Source organism: Eschrichtius robustus, chromosome 6, assembly GCF_028021215.1.
Source record: "Eschrichtius robustus isolate mEscRob2 chromosome 6, mEscRob2.pri, whole genome shotgun sequence".
Classification (NCBI taxonomy): Eukaryota; Metazoa; Chordata; class Mammalia; order Artiodactyla; family Eschrichtiidae; genus Eschrichtius; species Eschrichtius robustus.
In genome coordinates, this window is record NC_090829.1 from 117,522,689 (window position 1) to 117,542,211 (window position 19,523).

The following is a 19,523-nucleotide window of genomic DNA, read 5'->3' on the forward strand; positions in this document are numbered from 1 at the left end:
GCATTGAATCTGTAGGTCAACTTGCAAAAAATTGACATGTATACGATACTCACATTCATATGTGTGGTTTATTTCCTTTTTATTTTGGCTGCAATGTTTTATGGTTTTCTGCATAGAGCACTTGCACAATTTTCTTAAGAGTTATTTCTAGGTATGTTACATTTTATCTTATTAAAATGGTATAATTCTAAAATTTTATTTGCTAACTCTTATTGCTGGTTTCTAGAAAGAATTGAATTTTGTATATATAGCTTATATTCAACAACCTGGCTACATTTTCCTGTGAATTCTAGTTAATTATCTGGAGATTCTTTGGGGTTATCTATGTATGCAAACATATCATCTGAAAATGATTTTATATTTTTATATCTTTTAATACTTTTCTCCCCTTACTGCACTTCAGACATCCAGTAAAATGTTGCCTCAGGATGACGAGACTAGGCATCCTTGTCCAGTTCCCAGTCTCAAAAAGAAAGTCTTCCAAATTCCATCATCAACGTGACATTTTCTACAGATTTTTGAATAGATATATTTTAACAGATTGTGGAATTTTACTTCTTTTCCCAATTTTCCAGTTTTTGCCATACATAAATTCTCCCTAAAGCTTTTTCTGCATTTGATTGAGATTATTAAATGAATTTTCTCCCTTATTCTTTTGCTGAGATGAATTAAGAAATTGATTTTTGAATGTTAAACTAAATTTGCTTTCTGATAATAAATCTAAATGGATGTGATTCAATACCAATTTTATATGTTGCTGGCTTACTAATGTGATATTTTCTGCAGAATTTTTGCATCTATGATTATTACAGAGAATGTCCAGCAAACTGTCTTTTCTGCAATGTCTTTCTCAACTTTTGACATTAAGTTTGTGATGGCTTTCTAAAAAGGTTGCAAACCATTTCCTATTTATTTGTTATTATCTGAAGGTGTTTGTGAAACAGTGGCCTTATTTATCACTTAATTGTTTGGTAGAGAACAAAAACTTGCCTGGGAATTTACTCTGATGGAACACTTTAAATTACAGCTTCTATTTTATCAACAGTTAAAAAACTCTTCAAATTTTCCCTTTTCATTTGTCAGTTTGGTAAATGCTTTTGCTTTTCATAAGAATTTTTATATTTCATATATCATACCATATGGTCATATATTTTCATATTTATTTGCAAAATATTGTTCATTACCTTGCTTTGTGATGATTTTAATACCTATAGTATCTGTAACACTATCTCCTTTATTAGTATTGATATTAGTTGTGTTTTCTCTCCTTGTCCTTTCTGTTTTTTCTCTCCAAGGACTCATTAATCTGGAGGGTGATATATAAAGTTCAAGCATTCTATGTTCCTTTCATTTTATTGAAAGAAGGTAAAAATGACACAAAGTCTAAATAATTAATGTTGTTTTTTTAAAGTGCAAATTTTTAGCTTTTTAAATCACTTCTAATTGATATTTTTGTTCCATTTTTGTATGTTTATCATCAGCTTCTTAATATCTATGGGTATGTTTTATGTTTAATTCTTAATTTCCCAAGATAGATGCTTAGATTATTGATTTTCAGCCTTTTAAAATATCTGTAACTGGACATTTACTTCTAGTCATGGCTTTTGCTGACTCCTACAAATTTTAATATGTAGTAACTTTAATACTATTGAATCAAAATATTTTATATTTCCATTATTATTTATTCTTCCCTCATTAGTTATCTAAAAATATGTTTCTTCTAAAAATATATGGATTTTCTACTTATATTTTTCTTATTTATTTATAGTTTAATTGCTTTGAATATAGAGAATATTACCTTTTATGCTTCCCCCTCTATGAAATTTTTGAGAGTATTTTTAAGGCCCAGTGTATAATGTTTCTCTAAAATATCCATGGTGCTTTAGAAGAATGTATATTCTCCAGTTGTTGGGTATAATGTTTTATAAATGTCCATTAGATCAATTTTTCTAATTAAAATCTCCCACTATGATTGTGCAGTTACTTTTCTTTCTGCAATGGGATACTGTAAAGTTTGCTTTATGTAATTTGAAGCCATGTTATTAGGTATACACAAACTATCTTCCTGGTGAGTTGAAAGTTTTATCATTTTAAGCCTTTCTATGTTTCTACTAATTTTGAGATAAAATTATTTTTGTCTAAGTTAATGTATGTAGATTCACCACCTTTTAGTGGATAATATTTGCATATCAATGTTCTACTTTCAAATATTCTGCTTCCTACTGTTATATATGTCTTTAATAAATAACACATAATTGAATTTTTGTCTTTTTAACTAAGTGTGACACCATATTTTAATTGAATCTAATAGCCTAAATTTAATTTAGGCTATTTACATTTAATGGTATAGCTGGGTTTAATTTTACCATCATATTATTTACTTTGTCTGATCTTTATGATTCTTTCTTTCCTTTCTTGCCTTCTTTTGGACTTAAAAAAAATTATTCCCTTTTGTCCTTCATTGGTTTGGAAGTTATATACTCTTTTACTCTTTTCTTTTTGGATACCTAGAGATTTAACAGAAAGCCTTGATTTATAAATACCAACTGTTGACAATTACTTTTAACCTTTCTTCCATATAATTAAAGGAACAAAAAATGCTTGAACTTCATTTAACAGCCCCCAAAATATGCTATTTTTGTAATGTATTTTAATTCTCTCTCTATATTCTGACTTCCATAAAACAATAACAATGTTTTATGCCATCAACATCCATTTAGATTGAACTGTATTTTATCATTTTCAATACTCTTCCTTCCTGAATAGCCATCAAAGGATAATTTTCCTTCTTTTGATGACAATTTCTCTCAGTGTATACTTGTCTGAAACTATATAGTTTCCATTTTTTTTCCTGAAACAGATTGGGATACTAGGCAGCTATTTTCTTTCACCATATTGGAAATATAACTCTATTCTTTCCTAGTTTCCACTGTTTCTGTTGAGAAACTAGTTGTAATTTGGGTCATTTTTTTATTCATTTAATTTTATGCTGTATGCTTTGATGTGGTCTTTTCTGTAACTTTACTATCATGTGTCTCAATGAGGATGTCTATTTATTCACATTGGAATTAACTGTGCATTCCAATTTTTTTATTGATTATAATTCCTCAGTTTTTAGAAATTCTGAGATATTATCTTTAGATATCATTTCTGTTCCATTTTTCTCTCCTTTTATTTTGAATTTGAATGAAACATGATTGACCTTCTCACTATTTATCCCATGTACCTCTTACCTTTCTGTATTTTCTGCTTTGATTTTTGCTCCGTATTGTACCCTTTTACTTTATTCTAGAAATAGACTTCTTACCTATTTTCCAAGTCACTCGCATTCTCTTTTTACCTGATTCAAAATTTCTGTTAAACCCATTCAATAATTGTCAATTATTTTATTTTTTAAGTTAAAAACTTTTATTATTTTTATCAAATATAATAGGTCATATTTATATTTAAATGTCATTCTCTGCTGATATTTGCAATCTTATCTTTTATCTCTTTGAAAATATTAAGCATGTTTTAGCCAGTGTATAATAATTCCAATAGTTGAAAGCCTATGGGTCTGTTTCTATTGATTATTGTTTCTGTTGGTTCTCATGCATGTTTCTTGCTTCAAGTGTACCTGGCTATCTTTATTTGGATGCTAGACATTTAAAAACATATTTATAAAAATAACTTGAGACCAAAGATGATGTGATCTTCCTACAAAAAAGGACTATTATTGGCTTCTATCAGGCACCTAGCAGGTCCAACAATCCAAGAGCTCCTTAAACAAAACACAATAAATGAGATTTTTCTGGCAACTTCAGATTATTAAAAGCTTTGCTAGAGATTATAAAAAGGCTGGTTTATTTCAAGTTTACCTTTATTCCTATAGTGCTACCCTTTGGGGTCCCAAAAGGTAGTATAAGATGTTTTACAAGCCTCATATGAGGGTTTCAAAAACACTTCCCATATTCTCTGCACCAGAGAAAAGTGACTCCAAATTACCAGTTCACCTCCCTGGAATTTTTCTGTCTTCTGGATATTAGACTGGTAATTTTTTTCCTGATATCGTAGCAGGAATGTTTGTTCAAATTACCTGATCAACAATTATGAAAGGCAACATAGCTTCCTTAACATATACAACTGAAAAAGGACAAGAATTACTGGCAAGTAGAAAATTCACTCATAGGTTAGTATTTAAGGAAAGGGCAGTATCTCATTCAGAGATTCCTTGAGACAGGTGAATATGCAGTGTCAAAAATCTGTGTTCCTCATTTGTGATAGTCATAAAAAGATCAGTTAAAGGTGCTAACTATGTGGCATCTAGTGGCAAGTTAGATTTGATAAGCTGAGTCATCAAAAGATATTAAGAATATAAGACAATCCAAACAGTTTATTAGGAAAAGTCAAAAATGCAAACAAAAACAATAAAAAGTATGAAGAGCTAATTCAAAAGGCCATAAGCAGAATTGAAGTTGGAATTTCAAAAAGAAGAGTTCAAAATTGCAGAGTAATTGGCACTAGGTGTGCTGTGTGTGGGAATGTTAAGCTGATATACAGGGCTAGAGATAAAGAAAACGTGAAAGGTTGAGGGTATCAGAACTATGAGACTTAGGCACTGACTCTCTGTAGGATGTAGATGAACTTAGATTCATATGCTCTTAGATAAAGAGCATAATTGTTCTGATTATAGGCTCAGCCCACTGGCATATAGACATAGAATTTGAAAAATTGTCATCTATGGCATTAATGGTATTTATATATCTCACAAAATCATTGGTATGGATCACCACAGGGTAAATTCAGAATAATATGGGAGAAAATAAATTACCTGGACCAAAGAGAAAATAAACCTGAGGAAATAGGGAATTGGGAGCAGTCTTTGTGTCACTTCCTCCTGTCTCTGCCTTAGCACTATATCCTCCCCATGCACCCCAAACACAACACATGTAAATTACCAGTTAATTTCAGCAGCATACTGGTGAAGTGCAGATTTTGCAATCAGAAGATTCTATTTCAAATTCTGACTCTGCCTCCTACTGGCCTTGTCACCTTGACCTGAGCCTCTTCTCCATTTGTAAAAGGGGGATGATAACGTTTACTTACTCATGGGGACTTAGGAGAATTCCATAATTAATTCACATAAAGAACTTGAAGTGCCTGGTATATAGGAAGTACTCAATAAATATTAGTACCATCAGTTTCAGTTCAGGAAGGGGATCTGGGCCATCTAAAATATTACCTGAAAGTGTCTGTCCAATGCACTCTGGCCAAAACGATCAATAGTCGGTTAGACATTTTGAGGAAAATAATTAAAAATCTTTAGGGAAAAGTACTCTCTCTGTGCCTGAAGATCTGTGCTCAGTTTGAGTTGACATACAACAAAGTGATAAAATGAGAAGAGAGAATGGTAATCTAAATGCATCAGGAACATTAAGCATGAGGGAAGTTGTAATCAAATCAATAAAATTGTTAATAGCATGAAAAGGATGAAGTATATTTTTTTATCAAATTTCAGTTTTTTTAGGATGACATGACAGTTCTTGAAACCTGAAGGAGGAAAGCTGAAGGCAAAGAGTTCCATTGGACACCACAGGTTATCACTAACTCCAGGAAATGTTGCTTGTGGGAAATATAATCATTATAGAATTACAGTCTTATCACATCATCCACTACTCTCTCTTATTAAGTTTTCCTCTTCCCCAGTGTCTACATCTCCTTTTCCATTTTCAAATAATTAAGCAATAAATCCTACATTGTTACCATTGGTATCAGTGTGTATGACATCCACAATATTTGCATCAGTGTAATCTAATTTGCCCTTTGATGGTTTTCCAGAGAATTGTGGTCCAGCAGGGTCAAGACCTGAAATTCAAGAAAGAAGCTATTAATCTATAAATCAAGTCATACTACAGAGTTCAGTAGATCATATGCTTGCATTATTATTATATTATAAACATAATGAGCCTATACAGTTTTAGCTTAAACCTGTCCAAAAACAAATCTAACAATAAATGAAATTAGATGAATAGCAAGTATCTTCTTTATTTGAATAATCTTTTTTCCAGTCTTCAGAGTTCATCAATGATGTAGTGTTAAGCCACACTACAGATGCCTAGGCAAAATACTGTGGGGTCTTTTAGCATTTTTACTTAAGAAGTAATTAGGAATACACTGATAGTAAATCTCTATTTAATAGAAAGTAACTACTACTACTGCTGAGGAGGGGAAATAATAAATACTATCCTGGTCCTGTCTTGAGCTTCGTTCTGCACCATCTCATCCTGGATCTCTCTATAGGTCTAAAATGTTAAGTGCAATTTGAGCTTGGAATAAAACATATTTATCATTAGCTTATCATTCATTTCTCACAAAAGTTTCCCGCATACACATAAGAAAAATATATTAAAAGTTTCATAAAATATAGATATTATTTCTGGTGTACTTGAAATTCTAAATAAAAATTTGAAGCTCATGACCTACTGCAGTGTGTCAAAAAAGGTGAGGCGGACATGAAATGCAATGCCTTGAGAACATCTATGCAATAGGGCAACAATCATCTTAAAAAGTAAAATACAATATTGCTTTATCTCAGTACCTTCTGTTATCCCTAGTTTATTTGGCCCACATGACTGAATGAGGCAGAAACTTCTCTCTTCCTATAAATTGTTCTGATGTAGAACCACTGCATTTGCTGGCTTTTTAAACATTGATGATTGCTTGGCATGTGGAACCATTCAAACTAGACTAATATGTGAATCAACACACCTTAAAATAAAGTAGGATTACCAGCAGATCAAATTGAGCTAGTATGGTGGTTGAAAGAGAATGGGCTTCGGATGCTAGAGACGTTTGTATAAATCCTGGCTTAGCTGTTACTAACTTTTTGACCCTCCTGCATTCATTCAGTTAACCTCAACTTTCACATCCATATAATGAGAATCAAGTTAAAACTGATCAAAGTAAGTAAGGTATACTTAAGGTTTGTAAAGATCCTAAATATCTAAACAAGTTATTCACCTCTACCCTCCCCCTTTGTTAACTTAAGACTCTAGTATTAACATTTGAAATTATTATAAATCATCTATGGGAATAGATCTCAATAATTCTAAAAAGCTAAATTAACTGGGGAGGGATACTATCCTTCTAGTTTTAAAATCACCACCATTCCTAAAGGGAAGCCTGAACGTCCATGTCAGCATTATTTGGTTACTAAGCTTTGTGGATGCAGTAACCTTGTCAAGGAAATACAAGGAGAGCTGGAGTCCAGAATCCCTCAGGCATGGATATCAACTCCTGATTCTCCCTTCTAGTGTTCAAGTAAAATTGTTAAAAGAATTAAAATACATTAAAGTTTCTAAAGTTTAAGTACATGGTAATAGGTTATCTTCTTAGTTAATACATGAAAAAAGTTTTACACTTAATGGGCCAAACTTTCCTTAGGATTGTTACAGTAATGTGTCCTTAAAATTCATATGGGACTGCAGAAATTAATCATTTTCCTCCCATTTCTATATGGGTAACTTAAGTTTGGTTAAGAAATAAGTAAGACGTAAGAGTCTAACCAAACAAAGACCAGCATTTGAATATAATATAGAAAAAAAAAGTTTGTGCATCATTTCCTTTCCTTAAATATTGCCCCTGTTAAATGTTAAATAAAGTAATAACTTCTGATGCTTAAAAGTATACTAAAATATTAATTTTGTCAAAAATATTTTACCTGTTATTCTTCCAACTTGACCATGAAATATCTTTCCAACAAATCCACTAATATGAGCCCCTAAGCTCACACCTATGAAATGAAAATTATCAAGAGATGTTCCATGCTTCTGCAATTCAAAATACAATGTTACAGTTTTCATTTCAGAAAATCACAAATTATGCCTGTTGCATCAATATTCTAAAATTCATTATTTTTTCTGGTTTAATCCATTTCTGGGAGACAGGGAATGGGATTTTATAATTTCAAATAACTATATCTTTGTTCAACGTTTTCCATAAAATATCTGATTTCTCTGTACACAGTTTTAATACCATTAAATTTTTATTTAAAAATTTAGAAAACGTTGTCATTTTTATCTAGAATAGCATATGCAAAATAATACATTTAATTAATAAAGCATTTTGTAATAATAACAAAACTTACTTTGTGCTAGCTACCTTGGTATGTGTTTTTTAAATCTCATATGTAATATTCACAATAGTCCTATGAGTTACATATTTTTATCCTATTGCCTAAAACTTTCCCCAGCACCTACTAAATGCTGAATAAATACGCTTTGATAATGAGTTGCCCAAAGTCTCATATACTTATTACTATAAGGGAAAAAGACTTGAAATCCAGGTCTGTTCAACTCCAAAATATAAACTAATCTACCTCCCTTTTTTATCTGTAGATTGTGTCAAAAACTTTAGGAAGACCAAACCGTGTGAAAAATCATCCTTACTCTGGAGATGATAAAATGAGACTCAGAGATTTTAAGTGATTTCCCCCAACACAAGCTGGAGAGTAATGGAGTCTGATCTTCCAAGCCCGTTGTTTTTTTTCTTGTTTTTTTGTTTTTTAAAGATTTATTGATTGATTGCTATGTTGGGTCTTCGTTTCTGTGCTAGGGCTTTCTCCAGTTGCGGCAAGCAGGGGCCACTCTTCATCGCAGTGCGCGGGCCTCTCACTATCGCGGCCTCTCTTGTTGCGGAGCACGGGCTCCAGACGCGCAGGCTCAGTAGTTGTGGCTCATGGGCCTAGTTGCTCCGCGGCATGTGGGATCTTCCCAGACCAGGGCTCGAACCCGTGTCCCCTGCATTGGCAGGCAGATTCTCAACCACTGCGCCACCAGGGAAGCCCCAAGCCCAAGTTTTGAACACCTTCTAGAGTCTCAGCCCAGGAGAGGGGGATGGGGGCATTAGGAGCTTAAATGAGGAAGAATTTCTTCTACCACACTCTCAGGAAGCAGGTCATGGTCCATTCTACACAGTGACACATCCAATGGCTTACAGAAAGATGTGGAACATTTACTCTAATGAGAAACTAGATTCAGGTTTTCCAGGCACAGAATGATAATTTTCTTCAAATTTCTCAGACCAATGCCTGGAACCTCCAGGGAGTATCACTCTCAACTTCAGTGCTACTGAACTTTTCATCCCTTCTCCTTAATATGGAGACTTTGCAAGCAAAAGCACTGTTAGAAATCTAATACTACAATTTTCCTAAATTTCTCTATTTAACATTCACATGTTCCATACTTTGAGGTACATATTTATTAATTAGAGAAAAGACGACTGCTAAAAGGAAAAATCAATTATGCAATTCATAGACTATCAGTAAGAACGGGTGAATCAATTACTTCTTCTGTCTCCAGAGGCATGGTTTGGTTTTGTCCAAATTTGAGGATGTAAAAATAATAATGATAGCTGATTTTATTCAATGGTTATTATATGCCAAGTGCTGGTTAAGAATTAATTTCATTTAATACTTAAATAAAATATTGTTAGAAAGCTTTGTTATCCCAAATGTATAGACAAGGAAATGAGGCAGAATAGTTAAGCAATTGCTCCAACTCACACAGATGATATGGATTTGGTGGTCTTTGAACCCCTCCAGTCTGACTCCAACCACTATGTGCAACTGCTTCTTGGATCTATGACGCTTGCTCGATTTCAGCAGAGGCTTGGAAGTTCAGCACAACACAACTCAAAGGCGATTTCAAGCTCAAGAATGTCCCCAAATCATATATCACCCTTCTTTCTCTCGAGTGCCGCCACTACCACCTCCCTCTAGAACAGACATGGATCTTCATATGTATTGACTTAGCAGTCAAAGATCAATCAGACTATAGATGACCTAGAACTGGCCTGAATTTATTTGACTCGTCCCAACCCTGGACCTAAATGCTGGATAAACCTAAATGGAACTGAGACCTGCCTCCACTGTTGGCAAAAGTATGCTACTTTTCAAGCTGTTTTCCCCTCACTTTTACCAACGCACACTTGATTAATTTGAAACATTTTAGACATACCTTAGAAAATATATCTAAAAAATCTAATGATTATATAGTTTATCCCCTCTGTGCACATAGAATCACTACATTATCCTGAAGTATAAAAAAACAAAAATCTTAAAAGATTTTAAGATAAAACACAATAATTGAGTCCTTAAGATAATTTTTAAAAAATAAGGTCACGTCTAGATATAGAATTATCCTTACACAAAGAAAAGATGGCTGCATACCTTAGCATATCAATGCAGTAATTCTAAATGCTACAGGAAAATGGTATTTTATTACCACTTTGCAGTATTATATAACATACTGTACATTGTATAACATATATAACACATAAAATTCCAGACTTACCAAAAGATTCTGAATGTACCTACTCAAACTCACAGCAACTTTTCTGGTATTTTTAACCGCTCTACTGTAAAAAAAAGTTGTAGCACCTCGGTTCCAGTCTACTACAATTATATTTATATCGTCTTGGTCCAACAAAATTCTCACAAAGTTCTGAAGCCATGGTGGAGTGGAGCCCATTGGTCTGTATCCATGAATAAGCCAGACTGTTTTCTTTCTTGGGTTGAATTTAACATTAAGTGAGTTATCCTGCTCAAACAGTGACTCAGCACAGCTCGGGTTGTTCCTTGTATACAATATCAAAAATATCTCCATTTTGGGATTAAACAGATCTCTGAAGGAATCCTTTAAACTTAGCCGAGAGAATTTAAGGCATGGTCCTTTATTCTCTGAAATAAAAAAAAGAAGTCAGTCAAGCTGAGTATTGGAATAGTATTTGATTCGATTCCTGTTGCTGTTGCAAAGAAAAAAATTGAACTTGGAGGGTGGGGAGGTTTTCTCTTTATTGGCATTTTAACATAATTTTCTGAGCAACTACAATGTTTTAAGTAATTCGCTGATTACTTAAATAGACCTTTTTGAACTAGATGTATTCAAAATTTACAATGAAATATAGAAATAAATGTGGTTGGCTAAAAATTAAGAATTAATTTTTATCTGTACAAAATAGCAACCGTGTGATTAAAATCGTTAATATTGTTAATAAGGAAATTGTTATACACACCAATAAAAGCCCATAAATTGACTACGAACTTTAACAGAAATTTTACAGGGACTTCCCTGGTGGCGCAATGGTTAAGAATCCACCTGCCAATGCAGGGCACATGGGTTCGAGCCCTGGTCCGGGAAGATCCCACATGCCAGGGAGCAGCTAAGCCCGTGCGCCACAACTACTGAGCCTGCGCTCTAGAGCCCTCGAGCCACAACTACTGAAGCTCACGTGCGTAGAGCCCGTGCTCCACAGCAAGAGAAGCCACTGCAATGAGAAAGGCACGCACCGCAACGTAGAGTAGCCCCTGCTCGCCTCAACTAGAGAAAGCCCATGCACGGCAACAAAGACCCATCGCAGCCAAAAATTTTTAAAAATTAAAAAATAAATTTACAGAAGAATATTTAGGTATGGATAATAAGCATTAGAAAAAATATATTTTACCTGACTAGTAATCAAACACAATCAAAACAAAAAATATATCATTTTTTTCCTATCAAATTAAACAAAATGATAAAATCCTTTAAATACATAATACTTACAAGGGTAAATTTGTAACAAATATTCATATACATGGATGCTGAGAGCATAAGTTGACACATCCTTTTGAAATTTTATATGTGTCTAAGTGTATACTACACAGACATAATCTTAAAAATATTTACTCTTCCTAATTTTCTTTCTAGGATTTACATTAATGAAATAAATAATTTGTATTAAATATAAAGACATTAAATCAACTATCCTCCAATACAAAAAAAAAACTCTAAAAAATATAAAGACATTAATCAGAGGGTTATGCATAATCACACAAAAATCTAAAACACCTTAATTATCATCATATAGAATTTCATCAATGTGTGCATCCTATTTGTCTATCTATCTACCTACATACCTACATATCTATCCATCCTAGAAAGAAGTAGAGCAGAAAATGAAATAACTAAGCCAAACCAACAGCAATAGTCATTACTAGGCAGTGAAACATGGCTGCTTTTTATTTTCTTTTCATAGTTTTTAAGAATTGTATTTTTTTTTCCAAAATAAGCATATAATCTCAAAAAAAATTTTAATGAGAACATATGCTCGTACTGCTTCTGGAAATTTAACTTGGTAAGAAGATTTGGGAAAACAATTTGTCAATATATATCAAAAATGCACAAAAATGTTAGTAGTGTTTATGCCAGTAATTACACTTCTAAGAATTTATCCCAAGAAAATAGTCTGAACACATGTAAAAAATGAATATACATTATTTTAATACTGGAGAAATAGAAGTGATTTAAATGCCCAGAAATAATGATGTGCTTAAGCCACTACATATATAGGTATTTGATACATTTAAATGTTTATTTTAACATATATAAATATATATTTAAAACTACACATATATATTTTATATGTAGATATATTTGGTAAATCCATAATAATATGCACTAGTTGCCATCAATCTAGTTTGGAAATTATATATGTGACATTGTCACAATTATTTAGAAGAAGATAAAGGACGAAGGCAGTGAAGAAGAAGCAAGACCTGCATTCAATTCTCAGATTAACAGCTGAGAGATACTTGGACAAGTGAAAAACTTTGATACTTCATTTGTTCTAAGTACAAAGGAATGAGGAAGTAGAGAGGAGAAATAAACCTCAGTGCAATATCAGTGCTTACTACACAGTACAAATTGTGTAGGGAATTGTGCTTATCCACCTTCCTACCAGCTGGAACTCTGAGAAGTCTAAATGCAATTGATACATCCAAACTGCTGGTCCACTCCAAGCCAAGGTAGATTTTACCTGGCCCTGGAATGAGTAATGAGGAGTAAACAATGGAATCTCTGTGATAAAATAAGGGAAAGAAATAACTTAAAACATTCAACAGAAAAGTCTATGGCCTATTACCAGGATCCAGAAGTAATAGCAGAAAACTCTTTAGCACCCTCATTAGAATGCAAGAAAAACCACATCTCAAAAACAGGAGGCCACTAAGAGAAAATTTATTGAGGCGAAAAACAATAGGCTAAGTTTAAAATGGAATAACGAGGAAATTCCCTGGCAGTCCAGTGGTTAGGACTCTGCATTCCGCTGCAGGGGTCACAGGTTTGATCCCTGGTCAGGGAACTAAAATCCCGTGTGTGGCGCAGCCAAAAACAAACTGATAAAATGGAATAACAAGATACTCCACTTCAGGAAAAGTAAAAATGCAACTGCAGACTAAAAATTCACTTTATAGATGCTAAAACCTGGAAATCTCACCTTATAGTAAGAAAACGAAGGAAGAAAGATATTTAAATTATGAAGGTAAACACAGATATGGGATAGGAAATAATGAATCAAATTAAAAATCATCAATGTTCCCCTGGCAGGTGGGGGAGGAATTGGGGAGAGAGAGGTTAAAACAACTAAGGAAATAATTGCATACCAGGGTGTGCAAGCTGAAAAAGGCTCAGCATGACCTAGAGAAAATCAGTTCATCAGACTCACCAAGAGACCTCCTAGAACCCAGTTTTGGTTTCAATGAAAGAAAAAATATCCTAAAAATATCAAAGCAGAAAATCCAGGTACAAATAGAAGAATGAAGTTATGGTGACTTCAGATTTGTCTTCCAAAACAATACATCAGACAGATAAAAGTGTAATAAATGAAGATTATAAGTGCAAAAGTTTGTGGCCTAATAATTTTATATTCTTCCTAAAGTATACCACCCATAATTGACTAAGTACAGTTCCTGACATCATTACTGTTAAGTAAATGATAGATTTATTGAAGACAAGATCCATAAAAACTCACAGTATAAAAAGAATGAAAGTGAGCATAGAAACAAGTTAGACACCAATCTAAGTGTAAACAGCATGAAACTGAGTAAAAAAAAAATGCAATATCAGAAGTTATTCTTGTTCAAATGTTTAATAAGAATATTTAGTATAAGTCAATATGCTAATAAAATGGGAATGTAGGTTAAAAGGGGTATAGAGAAAGTAAGTGTGGTACAAAAATTCCTTAACTGGGGGATTCAAAATATGTCAATTTAAAAAAATTTAATAAATAGATAAGTATGGGTTTTAAAAAATATTGAAAACTTAACTGTTAACCATTACACTATATAAAACAGTACACATAGATTTCTACACACTAAATAATATAAAAGTATAGCAACAGTGTATATATACAAAAGACACAAAGAAAATGAAAAATATAGAAAGTAGAAAGCATAAAACAAAATGATACAATTACACAAGAGAAAAAGATATATATGATATATAAACAATTATGTAACTGTAATAAAGCCTTCCTATTAAAAACCAAAAAAAAATCAGCTTTCATAAAAAAAGAAACTTATCTATAAATTATTTAAAGAAGTACATGGGAAATTTTAATGGAGAGGTAGGTATATTCTACACAAATAAAATAAAAGGAAACTAGGTTGATATACTAGATTGCAATGATGGCTCCAATTCATCACTCTTTCCTGAGTCCATGCCATTTGTCTTGTAACTTTGAGGTATTCCCATGATAAGCGGGGTGATTTGCCCCGCTTCCTGATATGGGTGCAAATAGTAGAGCTTGCCCTGGAAAATAGGACGTTGGTAGACGTAATGCAAGCAGATGCTGAACTGGGCTTGCACGTTAGGGCTGGGCCTCCCACACTTCTGCCATCACCGTGAAAATACCCCAGGTCTGGCCTGCTAGAAAAGTAAGGACAGGTGTAAAAGAGCTAAGTTGTGTCAGTCTCCCCAGCTGATTGACAGCCAGTCAACAGCCAAACCTACCAGCAAACCCAACAAAGAAAAGCAGTGCCGACCCAATTCCCACCTGACTCCATAAATGTGAGTAATAACTGCATTACCTCAAATGCCACTGAGGGTCTGGGTTTTTATTTTGTTTTGTTTTGTTTAGCTTTATTGTGACATCATATAATCAATTTCATCAGCAATATTAATATTAGGTAAAGAAAATAAAAACAAAACTTTTCCAATGATACAAAAAAGTTAAACTAGTGTACTGTAAAACTCTTAAAGAACATCGAACTGACTCAACTCGGGTAGATTATAGGAACAGAAAGAAAAATAAAGTTCTAGGCATCAGATACTTACAGGAATCCCCAATAAGATTATCAGTGGATTTCTCAGCAGAAACTTTGCAAGCCACAAGCAGTAAGATAATATATTTAGAGTGGTTAAAGAGGAAAACTTTCAACCTAGAATTCTATATCCAGCAAACCTGTTCTTCAAAAATGAGAGAGAAATAAAGACATCCCCAGACAAACAAGAGCTGAGGAGTTCATTATCACTATAACTGCTCTATATGAAACGCTAATGGGAGCCCTCAAGTTGAAAAGAAAGAGTGTTAGACAATAACTTGAAGTCATATGAAAATATAAAGTTCTCTGGTAAAGGCGAATTATGAACAAATATAAAAATCAATATTACTGAAATTTTGATTTGTAACTCTACTTTTTATTTTCCACAGGATTTAAAAGACAAGTGCATAGAAATAATTATAAATCTATGTTAATGGGTATGCAATATATAAAGATATAACTGTGTCATCAGTAACATAAAGTGAGGGAAGCAGAGCTTAAAGGAGTAGAGTATTGTTGGGAAAACTAGTAAAGTAGTATTGTTCAGGCTTCAGAGGCAGAAGCAGGCCTCTGCCGGACCTGTGACCCTTCCTGGGCTGCGCGCCTGCTTGCACACTTAACAATTGCTGCTAGCAAGTCAAAAGGCTCTTACGATAAGAAAGGGAGTGGGTCTTGGAATTTCTTGAGCCCTGGAGACCCGGCCAGTCCCCCAGGGTCTGGAAAATCTTGCGACTCACATGGTGAAACCAACAGCATTGTTAAAGTGAATCCAGAGCTGCATTTTTGCACGCGGCGAACTGATGATATCAGTTTGCGGCTTGGAATTATAAAAGAAGCCCCCAGAACTCCAATCTGAAGTCTCACCCATGGGGTGGATGCACCGCCCTGGACCCTTCCCAACTGGGGCTCCAGATTGCTGTCACCTGGGACTTCGCAGCTGCTGTTTGGATCTGGAAGTAGGTGTTGGCCCAGCTTGGTGATGTATACCCTGTTATGTTTCTGTAATATTCTTATTCCTTTCCTTCTAATGATTGCATATTAAAATTAAGTTAGATCACCTTTCATTAAAGAGTTGATTAAAGCTGTTTATTTGTGTGAAACGAGTGGTTATTTTGCCAGTGAATCCAACGAACCTTAAAACCGAAAGCAGGCTTTCGGCAAAACAAGTATTTTATGTGAAAGTTAAGTTTTTACTGAAGTCTTTATTGTCTTAATTTGAGTTAAGTTAGTATCAATTTAAGATAAATTGTCATAACTTTAGATGTTATATGTAATCCCCATGATAAACACAAACAAAATAATCTATAGAATATACACAAAAGAAAATGAGATGGAGATCAAAATGTGTCAGAACAAAAAATCAATTAAAAACAATGAAGAAAAGAGATAACACTCACTTCAAACCCATTAGGATGGCTACTATTAAAAACAAACAAACAAACAAACAAAAAACCAGGAAACAACTCTTGGCAAGAATGTGGAGCAATAGAACCCTTGTGCATTGCTGAAACGTTTCAGCTGCTGTGGAAATGTTATGGTGGTGCCTCAAACAATTAAAAATAGAATTACTACATAATCCAGAAACTCCACTTCTGGGTATATATCCAAAAGAACTGAAAGCAGAGACTCAGAGATTTTTATACATGCATGTTCATAGCAACATTATTCACAATAGCCAAAAGGTAGAAGCAACCCAAATATCCATCAAAGGATGGATGGATAAACAAAACCTGGTATATACATCCAATGGAATATTATTCAGCCTTTAAAAGGAAGGAAATACTTACACATGTTACAACATGGAATAACTTTGAATATGTTATATTAAGTGAAATAAGCCAGTCACAAAAATACAAATGCTGTATGATTCCACTTAAATGAGGTACCTAAAGAAGTCAAATTTATAAAAACATAATGTAGAACAGTGGTTGCCAAGGGCTGGGGAAAAGTGGAAAATGGGGAGTTCAAGGGGTACAGATTTTCAGTTTGGGAAGCTGAAAATGTTCTGGAGATGGTTGGTGGTGATGGGTGCACAACAGTGTGAATGTACTTAATGCCACTGAACTGTACACTTAAAAATGGTTAAAATGGTCATTTTTAATATATGTTTTACCACAATTAAAACAAAACAAACAAAAAATCTAAACAGAATCCAATCCCTGCCCTTATAGATACTATTCCAGACATGCTTTTCTTCTGTAAACAACTAGAACACTCGATAAAATATATGAAAAAAAAAAGTTTAGACACTGCACAACAAGAAGCACAGGACTATAATAGCTAAAAAAAGGTAAACAAACGATTTGAACCATATACCTAATACCTTTCTACCTGGAGGCAGTTTCCAGGCTTCAGTGCAGGAAGGTTGAACCCAACAAAGCATGGCGGTTTTGCCAAGTTGAGGAGAAATACGGGAGTTTGAAGAAGTTGAAGTAACTAGGATTTGTATCACAGTGTGCCACAAAGGAGGGAACCATGCAGAGGCAGAGCTCCAAACCCTGCAGAGGAGTCCTCTTGAATCTGTTGCTGGAGACAAACCTATGCCTGCATAGGGTGAAACTCCACAAAGAGCTGTAAGCTCAACAATTCCAAAGGTCACATCAGGCTAGGAGACACTGAAGTTCTGACCAGCCAGAGGAGAAAAACCTTAATGAACATCAGGGACATTCAGTGGGGACCCCAGAAGGGTCAGACTTAGTTACAATTGAGCTAAACTAGTTCTAGAGTAAAAGAGAACTTAGACCATTCTTTCTCCTTCTCATTCTCTCAGCTCTGCTTGCTTTGATTTGGCTTCATTCTCTGGCAGGCAACAGGCCTTGTGTGTGAAATACTGAGAGAAAATATTAACAATTTTGAGGTAAGCAAAGATTTTTCAGATAAAATAGAATAAGCACGCAACATAAAAGTGATAAATTGGAAATTGTCATAGTGAAGGATGTCTGCCCCTAAAAGGACACTGTTAAGAATGTGAATATGCAGGCTTGCAAAATATACACCTGAAAAAGTACCTGTATCCTGAATATATGTGTGTTATGTTGTATGTGTGTGTATACACACACATATATGTAAAATAGGAAAATGTGATTTTTAAAAAATGACAAAAGAATTGAAGATACTTCACAAGAGATGGTCTAATGGCCACTAGGGTCAAAAATGATGTTCAACATCATCAGTTATCAAGAAAATGTAAATTAAACCAAAACAATGTACTGCTACACAATCACTAGAATGGCTACAATTTAAAGACTGACAAAACCAACTATCTGGGAGGATATAGAGCAACTTGAAGCATCCTACAGTGCTGAGGAAAATGACAAAATGATACAATACTTTGCAAAACAGTTGGTAGATTTTTTCTAATGTTAAATATACACTTACATGACCCCAAACATTCACTTCTAGGTGTTTACACATAAGAAATGAAAACATTTGTCCACAACATGTATAACAAGTTCATAGTAGTTCTTTTTCATAACAGCCCCAAATTGGAAAAAAGCTACATGTCAATCAAGAGGAATCCAGATAAACAAATTATGGATTATCTACATGTCGTAATACTACCCAGCAATAAAACGGAATAAGCTGATTACACATGCAACAACTTTGATGAGTCTCATAAACATCACCCTGAGCAAAAGACTCCAGAAACAAAAAAGGACATATTCCCTCTTGCACTGTTTGTGGGAATGTAAATTGATACAGCCACTATGGAGAACAGCATGGAGGTTCCTTAAAAAACTAAAAATAGAATTACCACATGACCCAGCAATCCCACTACTGGGCATATACCCAGAGAAAACCATAATTCAAAAGGACACATGCACCCCAGTGTTCACTGCAGCACTATTTACAATAGCCAGGACATGGAAGCAACCTAAATGCCCATCGACAGATGAATGGATAAAGAAGATGCAGTACATATATACAATGGAATATTACTCAGCCATAAAAAGGAACGAAATTGGGTCATTGGTAGAGACATGGATGGATCCAGAGACTGTCATACAGAGTGAAGTGAATCTAGAGACTGTCATACAGAGTAAATTAAGTCAGAAAGAGAAAAACAAATATCGTATATTAACGCATATACGTGGAACCTAGAAAAATGGTACAGATGAACCGGCTTGCAGGGCAGAAATAGAGACACAGATGTAGAGAACAAACATATGGACACCAAGGGGGGAAAGCGGGCGGCGGGGGGTGGGATGAATTGGGAGATTGGGTTGACATATATACACTAATATGTATAAAATAGATAACTAATAAGAACCTGCTGTATAGCACAGGGAACTCCACTTCGCTGTACAGTAGAAACTAACACAACATTGTAAAACAACTATACCCCAATAAAAAAATAAATTAAATAAATAAATAAAAAATAAAATAACAACAGAAAAAGGACATATTG

The 19,523-nt window shown here is 34.0% G+C and overlaps 1 protein-coding gene across 1 annotated transcript in view; it reads right to left on the reverse strand.

Moving 5' to 3' along the window:
• The window catches only part of LIPI (lipase I), a 72,675-nt gene that overhangs the window by 43,675 nt on the left and 9,477 nt on the right, over positions 1-19,523 (reverse strand). The window contains exons 2-4 of the mRNA XM_068545713.1: positions 10,332-10,717; positions 7,700-7,808; positions 5,743-5,844 (exon numbers count right to left, since the gene is read on the reverse strand). Of these exons, the coding sequence (XP_068401814.1) occupies positions 5,743-5,844; positions 7,700-7,808; positions 10,332-10,643 (523 nt within the window). The 5' untranslated portion in view covers positions 10,644-10,717. The remainder of the gene's footprint in view (positions 1-5,742; positions 5,845-7,699; positions 7,809-10,331; positions 10,718-19,523) is intronic.